Consider the following 9,056-nt stretch of genomic DNA (forward strand, 5'->3'; position numbering starts at 1 on the left):
GGGGGAACCTGCAAGATTAAAGAAGCTGCTGCACAGCCCACTTCCACTGCAAATTCAGTAGGTCCCTACTTATTGCAAACTACTGTTGGCTGGGCAGTGTTACACAAGAAACCCTTGCCATTCACGATTCATAGTTTTGAATATTTGCGGTGCAAATATTCCAACCCATGCTCTCTCCCCATGCACGCTGTCTCGCAGCACACTCGTGACATGCTCCCCCACAGTGCCAGCAGTGCCTGTGGGAGCTCCATGCTTGCCACCACCGGGTTCCTGCGGCCATTCATGAATGTATTTGCGGATTTCCCTGTTCACAGGGATCCGTAGAACATATGCCCCAATGAATGGCAAAGTTTCCTGTACTTCACGCACCTGTTAGGATGCAGTTTGAAAGTCATTGTCACTGCACATATTTCTGTAGTGCATCTCTTTCACTATATGAATTACTGACTTCTTGGAAAATACAAGTAATTAACAAAAGGGCCACCGTTGGCATTCTGTGTTCTTCCAGGGTCAGGGACTGCCATTTACTATACATTTTTATAGGGCCATCACAGTAGGACCCTAACAGAGTTAGGCCCTAGGCATTAATGCAGTAAAGATGTTTGGGAGTACAGAACAAATAAAAAATCTTTGAGATGATGGAAGAAATGAACCCTCCACTATGCTGCTGTAGCTTTTCTAACACTTTGTAGATCTTCCCACTGGAGTATACAGTTGTATGGATAAAATAATGTAATTAGTAGTAAGTAATTAACACACTTTTCTTTTAGCTAAAACACTTAACTGGCAGTACAGCTAATGTTTACTTGGAATACATCCAACGAAACTTACCTGAAGGGGTTGCCATGGAAGTAAAAAAGGTAATGTGGTTTATTTTCGGTTTTTTTAAGTCTATGGAACTTCACTGCAGAGTTTCTCTGTTGGGGAGAGAGGACTAGGAGGTGAAGGAACCAGATAGTGGAGAACATCTTGGCACCAGGGGGTTGAGGGTGTGCTATTCTTAAAATGACTTTGGCCAGAACCTGATAATTTTGGAATTTAATTCATATAAATGTGAATACAGCAAAGAAGATTGAATTATTCTAAAGGAATAATCTAATTGAATGTAAACTGCTAAGTGAAATCTCAGAATGTTTCTTTGTCTTGTTTTTAGACCAAAATAGAAAAGCTACCTGAACATATTCAGAAATCATTATGGGACACACTGCCTCCAGTAGAAGAAACTGTAAATGAGTCATGAATTCTTCATATATACTGCAGCTCTTCCAAGTCCCTGTTGGTATGGGAAGGTCAATTATTTTTTTTTATCTAAACATTAATATTTCATAGGACTGCAAATCCTGTCTTGATTTACAAACAGAATATAAAACCATGATGAAGATAGAGATGTCCATGTCAGCCCTTCTGAAATTATTTTGGATCCTAGCTCCAGGAACATGTTTTTGACCAACAGCTTATTATGTGTTGTCTTGTTCTCTTAAGTTAATCAAAGTTTTGTATATTAAAAAACAAAAGACTTAAGCTGTGTGTTCTACAGAATCCATTCAGTTCATCCTCTTGCTTGAATTAGTCTCCTGTGTGAGGGGGTACATTTTTCTTATACTTAGTATTTAGCAAGGTATTGAAAAAATGAGAGAACTTCATCAACTCTTAAATGTTGGTATCTTCACTTGAGTAATTGTAAATGTGAGGCTTGAATGTCTGTATTTCTAGAAGAGAAATCAGCAACAGACAGGCTATTTCAGCAGTGCAACTTCATTTCTATTCTTTGCGCAGTTCTTGACAAGATATGCAGGTGATCCCATCTTTTGAATATCTTGAGCAAAATGATACAAGAAGTAACAATTCAGCAAAAACGTAGTCCTCTTAGAGTGATTAAGAGCAAACTCTTGCTGTTTCTTACAGTTCTTATAAATAAACTGCACTTCAAAACTGAACATACTATTTCTGTCCAGATAGGTTTTTATATGAGTTATTACTCCCATGGACAGAATCGAACAACACTGTTACAGATAATGATTTTTCTCTGCATCCTGCTTTTGTATACTAACATATCAGTCACTGGTTTGCATGACTTTTTCCATGAATATGGAAAACAAAACGCTTCCATAGATATTGCTGGGGTTGTCCAGTTATTAGGGTATTAAACAAGGACTCAAAGCTTTTTTCTTTCACACTCTCCTGTGTGACTTTTGCATGAGTCACTTAAGGAAGTACAGAAGCACTTTGAAAGGAGGAGCAAAACCCCACACTTCTGTCTCTCAAACAGTGGCTATTTGCTCCAATAGTACTCTAATGGAGAGGGGAGGTCACAGTAGTGCCAGCCCAAGGGTAGTAGATATTTCAGAAACATCCGTTAACTGTTTTTCTGTTGTTCAGCATTTGAAGACTAGGGTAGTAAGCCTCTTATTGTGAATGGATAACTTGGCTTTTCTCATCATGTTTCACAGTTACGTGCTCGCGTTACCAATTTTAAGTAAATTAGGATTTGGGGATTGGTCTCCCCACTTCCTTGAAAATGAGTTTTCTGGCAAAAGAGGTTCAACCTCTGCCATTCTTGGGCTGCCAGAAAGCATGTAGATGTTTTGCTCTTAGCTTGACAACCTGTTGTATTTAGTCAAATCAGATACTTATTTTACATATAGCTCCATAGTGGGGGAAGTCTATGTTTACAGTTAAAAGCAGCAGCAAGGATATGGCCAGATTGTTCTCAGAATATAATAAATTCCAGCATCTCAATCCCACCCTGTAAATTAGGAAGAAAGGCAGCAGAAGAGCCAGGAGAACAGGACTCTAACACAGGGTTTTTGGCAAAGGAGGAAGTGGAGCTACAATGATGAGCTTCAGATCTGAGAGAAGTGCATAAAGCATATCAGAAGGACCACTTTCTGCTTGAAGAATAACAGCTACTCCCCAGCACCTTCAAAAACCTGAGTAGTAGGAGCCTTGGAGTGTTGCTAACCTGTGCCTCCCTTCCCCCTCTTTGCCTCCCGTTCTACCACCACAGTGCAATTATATGCCTATCTCTACTGCTTAATTCACCTGATGAGATGCAGAGAATAATTTGGAGTATTCCTGCCAGATCCAGATACTGGGCTGCTGGAACATTATGATCAGGGCCTCTATAGGATTCTGAACTAAGAGGCAGCAATACACTGCCATCAGAGCTTGCAGTTCCCTGCAGTGAAAGTCTTTCCACCTTGAAACAGTCAAAAAGCCATAAAGCTGGCTTCAAATCAGGTTATTTTCATTTGCACTCTAGGGTCACATCCAGATGAGTGCAGACATGTAGTATGTGGCACTGCTGACCCTTCTGCAGTGCCACACCACACACACAGGTGTGCCCCTGCCTTGCAGCATGAGAGGGGGTGGTTTGATCGTGGGAAATTCCAGGGTCAAAACCATGCCAAAAAAAGCAGGGCAGTGCATGTGGCAGCAGCACACCACACTCTAGCTGCTAGCCAGGCTTCCTGCCATGGCTGCAGCCCTGGGATGCCCCCAGGACCTCAGGTAAGGCTGCTTGGGCCAGCACAGTTGCTGGTCCAGGCTTCCCTACCCCACCCGGGGTGAGTTGCCGTGTGCCAGAGCACACGTGGCAGGGGTGTTCCCCAGGGACAAGTAGCAACGGCACCCTGGTGAAACAAATACCCATGTTCCTGTGCACATGCCCTAGGAGGCTTTTGGTGTCATGGTTCCCATTTTGTTCCAAAAGTGTAAGGGGTAGAAATGCAACAGTTTATAAAATGGAAGGCAAGTTATGAGTGAACTGATTACTCCCAAGTCTAGAGCTTCATGAGAAATTTTCCCATTGCTTTTTTTTTATTCTCACACCCATACTTTCATAAATTAGTTGTTTTCTACAAGTACCTGAAATTGGAAGTGTTGCAGAGGATTCCCTGTCCAATCCTCCAAAGAAAACCAAAGGATTCCCAGATTTTTGTCTCTGAGCAGATCGACACAAAGGGGATATGGTTACCAAATGGCCTTTCTTTAGCCTACCACAGAAAAAATATATGCATTTACAGTAAGGCTGGATACAACATAAAAGAAACCCCCCACATATCTTACCCTACTAACTGTAATGGGTAATGCCTTTACAACCTGGGATTCCCCAGACAGAATCCTAGCAGAACTCCGGAAACTCTTTCAACCAGCAAAAATGTCATGTGTTGAAAAGATGCCTAAGGAATCTGGAGAAGTAAGGGATCAGCATGGCTGACTTATGTGATTTTTCAAATCTTAAATGATGAACTAGTCTGTGATACATTTTTCATTTGAACGTTAGTTTGTTCATTAGCTTTGTGCACGCTTACAGCTGTAGGTAGAGCCTAGTGTGGGCACTCTGAACATTCTAGTTAAAAATCTAAGTGGAGCAGACAAAAAGATCATTTGTTAAGAAGCACAAGGAAACTAGGAAAATGCAAGCAAATACTCATCAAAACTCATGCAAAGGGAAATGCCCAAAATACAGAGTAAGAAATGACAAACTGGAAAAGGAAAGAAAAACATGAAAATACATAATACCCTGCACGCATTTATTTATTAAATTTATATCCTACCCTATCCAGTAGGCTCAGAGTGGTTTACAAACAACCCACAGGTGGTGATGGATGCTTTGCAAGAGCTGCAACAGGAAATAATTATGTCAAACCGTGTGTGTGTACACATGTGCCCACCACCTTCTCTAGGTAGCCCAGTTATTAAGAGGCTGAGATTTTGCACGTACGACAATGCAGCATGAAGCAGCAAAAATATAGTATTACAAACAGTAAAATAGAAGCAAAGACCGCATACAAATAGGTAACAGTACCAAGTAAACACTGGGGCATTAGTGACTATGCCTAGTGACAAAGGTTTTCTCTGTTATGCAAAACTGCAATGAAGCACAGACAGATTAAAATTACAAAGTAGCACAATCATGATATTACAAGGCCAATATAATTTACAAACACAGTACCAAGTGAAAGTATCAAACGTGTGCCAAACCTGAACAATTTCGTGGGCTAGAACGGTTAAGCCATGCCAATTTCTGTAGCCAACAGTATTGACAGATTTGTTCAAATTACTCATGCCTGAACCTTCAATTTCACGTGCCAGTTCATTCAGAATTCTGGGAAGCAGCTTATCCAGTTCCCACTTCCCTCTGGTTTGAGATCATTAAGCACTTTTTGTTTTGCCACAATTAATATTGTGGCAGTTTCCACATCCTTATACCTTTTATAGCTGTTTTGTCTTTGTTACTGTACTGAGAAGTGAATAATTAATTTTGTTCCCATATACCTATGCTCTACCCCTTTGTCACTGAAGAACTGCCTTGCTGCAAAGCAGTGAAGAATTTCAGCCAATATGGTATCTAAAGCACTGTCATTTCAGGCAGTGGATTCCAGTTTGCTTGCACTGAGTTTGTACTGTGTAGGAATTCAGTCATTACACAATATTGCTACAACACTGCAGTCGAAACACACTGTACAAACCAAAGAATACTGCAAAAACAAAGAAATATTAAGACATGCACAAACTGAGTAATAGTCCTGCAGAGAGGACTTTAATATCAAGCATATCATCTTATCAAGATGTACACATACCTTGGTGCCTACAGCCATGCTACACCAGGCATTGTGGATGGAGTAACATCAAAAAAGGAAGAGACATGCAAAGGCCAAAAAACCTATTACAACCATCAAGCTGAAGGATCCCCCCCCGAACAACTAGGAGACTTAGCATCAGACTATTTCCTGGGGACATATCCTGCACTTGGAAAGAAGCTTCATGGGCTGAGCAGGTAAGTCAGAACAGCTACTGTTCTCAGTGGTGGCAGATGACAGAACAAGGGAAGTTTAGGATAGTTATATATTAGGAAAGCTCTCACAAGGAGGGTAGTAAAGCACTGGAACAGGTTACCCAGAGAGACTGTGGACTCTCCATCCTTGGAGGTTTTTAAGACCCAGCGAGACAAAGCCTTGGCTGGCATGATATAGGTGGGAATGGTCCTGCTTTGAGTAGGGGGTTGGACGAGGTGACCTCGTCCCTTCCACCCCTCGTTTTCTATCATTCTTAGTCTCTGTTGACATACTATAGGAGCAAGGTACTCGCCAGATACAGCAGATACTTTACCAAAACCGCAAATACATTTGCACACTATGAATCCAGAACAAGGACACAGGTATAGTGCAATATGCAGCTGAGACTTGATCAGCTGGACACAGGCTACTGAGTGACTGAATGATGTCAGAACACTCTTAAAACACCACTTCACCAGTCAGACAGTTTCCTTTTACTGCAAGAAGGGTTTGCACTTGCTTCTGTGTCAAATGTCCTTCAGGGTAAACATAAGACTGTACAACATTAAAACATGGAAGAACAAACCTCCCAAAGAGGGAAATGATTTTGTTGCCAAAAAAGTTAAGCATTCTTGTATAGTTTCTAGTCCTCTCATAGTCTAGTATGATTGTGTATAAGAATTTAGAGAACTTTACTTTCAGGAAGTGCTTGAGGAGAGAAAATAGCAGAAGTGGAGGAAGGTCTGAATGTTGTACTTGGCTCCTCTTGTCAGTGAACACTGAACAGGAGATACTGAGGGAAGGTAGACAGACTGCATGACAGAGGAGTCAAGTAATAGATATATTAGATATAATACTGTGAAGTGAAAGTTCATGCACTTAGGCCTAACAAGAATTTCTAGACAGAAAGCTCATGAAAAATGAGAGTTGCAATGAATTAATCATAAGATGACCCTGAAACTCGCCTTGAGTAAGTTCTTCACTGTACCTTTCAACTGGAGGGGCTCAAAGCCATATGAAAAGACACCTGCTAAATCTGTTGGAGATTCCCTGAAGGAAACTACTGGTTTTCTGACCCTGCTTTACATTGACAGGAAAAAGCCACTACCTACAGAAAACCCCTTTCTGACAGGCTCTCACTACCTACTCCTATCTAGAGAAGGATAGCCAACCAGTCCAAGCTGTCTTAGGGTAGCCTGGCCTCTCGGCAAATGGAGCAGCCTCTTGGTGCTTTACTTCATTGGTTGAGTCTTTAGATCTTCTGTCAAGAAGGTACTGTTTTTAAGGCTGAGGTGATATTGTAAAGGTAAACAGTGGGATTTGTTGTGCAACTTCAGAGCCCCCCAGCACACAGGCAACTGTGAGCCATAAGAGGACATATATTTTAAACATGAGATCTGTCTTTCTGTGGGGTCTTGGGAGCTTTGTGTTTTAGATGACTAAAAATATTTATTAAATGGGTGGTGGTAATAGAATAAAGTTGGTTTTGGAGAGAATGAAATGTTCTGTCTGAAAAGGAGACTGGATATGTTGGGGATTTTGCCCTCCTTTCTGCTTGATCCTCTTTTCTTGCTCTGTGGAGTATCTTTTAAAACATACAGATATATTCCATGTTACATAAATTTATGAAAAACTCCAATATTACGTCTTTGGGATGTGGCAGCTAGAATAAGTCAGTGGAAGGGTTTGTGAAGGAACTCAGGCTCCTTGCAAGCCAAGTTGAGTTCTCTCAGGCTCATCAGGAGCAGCAATCCTGACAGTCAAGGATGATTGTCTTCCATGTTTGCCTTATCTATGGGTCCAAAGATGGCTGACAAAGCCAATCCAGGATCAACAAGTATAGATGTGTATCACTGAGTCAGTCTGTAAATGGCTCCATTTAGCAAGGAAGGACCAGCTGAGTGCTACAAAGCTATAAATACCTAGGAATCATGCTTGTTAGGTTAACTCGGGATAGTAAGAGAGGCTTACAAACTAGGGCAACCCAAAGAAAAGAGACTGCAAGAAAGAATTTTAGTGTGTGTCAGAAGTAGAGACTGGAACTTTTAGCTACTGAGTATCAGTAAGCATTGTCTTCTGGGCAATCCAGAATACTTTTGACAGCTGTTTCCAGCCCACACACTGTGACAGACCCACCAGTTGAAACTACTTTCCTCAGAGCAATTTACAGGCCAGCAGGTTGACTGAGGTGCTTGGTTCAGCAGGGCTGACACCATGCACATGAAAGAAGCTCTTGAGAACTCCTAAGAGAGTTCCAGGTTTGTTCCCTCCCATGCTGGGACCATCAGTTCCCAGTGGTGAAGAGATAGGAAGCAGATGGGCCCCAGGGGCAAGCTTCATCTGTGACTATTCCCACCTCGCAATCTAATTCAGAAGTGTCAGTGTTTTAGCATTTAGAAAACATCCCTCTAAGAGCAGGTTTTCCAGAGGACCAAGCTCAGTCCCAGTGACAACCAAGTCACCAGTAGTCAAGAAGGGGTGGGAGGTCAATGTTACTGGCAAGCAGGGATAGAAGCCCACCAAACAAATGTAATTTTCCTTCACCCCAGAACAGCCACATCTCCAGGAAGATGAAAGAAGGAGCAAGGTCATGGAGTCAAGGAAGGGAGATTTGAGGCATGGTCTTGAAGACAGAGCAACTGGGAGGTAGGAGCAGCTTTCCAGAAAGCATTGTTAAAGTCTCAGTGCAGAGATTCAGCAGCCAATTAGTGGTGTAACAGGATCAATAACATGAGGCATTCCACAGAACAGGATATTCAGGGCAACTTTGGTCCGTGTGAACCTTCTGCATCTCCTACACCCACCCCATTTTTTCCCTATGAAGTCACTATGGTTGGGACTTTTATCTGGCGAGCCTTCTCCTAGGTTCCCAGCCTATTCTCTGGGAACCTAAGGGGATGTAGTCAGCCCCATCCTGAGCCAGCTACATATTGGTTCCACATCGGCCGGGCCAGGGTAGTGACCGAGCCCTGTGGTCCTTAGAACTAATCAGACTGAACAGCATTTTAAGGACGGTTACTTTTCTTAAAAAAAAACAAAAGGGAGGTGCTGGTCAAGGAAGCTTAGGTCTGCAGTGCTTCCCTGGCCCTTCCTGATGACGGTGGAGACATTTGGGCATTTCAAGAAGAGTTCCAGCCACTCATGATACATGTTGAAGGAAGACTACAAAATAGGAATGAGTCCATCCCCAAACAGGGCTTCTCAGCCCTGGTCATCCATATGCAGTTCCTCTACTTCATAACCTCAGAGACTTCACAATTGGGATACAGCCTGGCT

General features: G+C 42.2%; 1 protein-coding gene and 1 long non-coding RNA gene across 2 annotated transcripts in view; both read left to right on the forward strand.

Annotated features, from left to right (window-relative positions):
• Positions 1-1,519, forward strand: part of MRPS10 (mitochondrial ribosomal protein S10) — a 10,564-nt gene extending 9,045 nt beyond the window's left edge. The window contains exons 6-7 of the mRNA XM_019516400.1: positions 771-860; positions 1,154-1,519. Coding sequence (XP_019371945.1) covers positions 771-860; positions 1,154-1,240 — 177 coding nt within the window. The 3' untranslated portion in view covers positions 1,241-1,519. The remainder of the gene's footprint in view (positions 1-770; positions 861-1,153) is intronic.
• A 2,961-nt stretch (positions 1,520-4,480) lies between these two features.
• Positions 4,481-8,811, forward strand: LOC109296817. The gene is made up of 2 exons (XR_002097069.1): positions 4,481-5,782; positions 8,330-8,811. It is a non-coding gene; the product is annotated as an uncharacterized LOC109296817 (long non-coding RNA).
• The last annotated feature ends 245 nt before the right edge of the window (positions 8,812-9,056 follow it).

This window comes from Gavialis gangeticus, unplaced genomic scaffold, assembly GCF_001723915.1.
Source record: "Gavialis gangeticus isolate Ggan-Ray unplaced genomic scaffold, GavGan_comp1, whole genome shotgun sequence".
NCBI lineage: Eukaryota > Metazoa > Chordata > Crocodylia > Gavialidae > Gavialis > Gavialis gangeticus.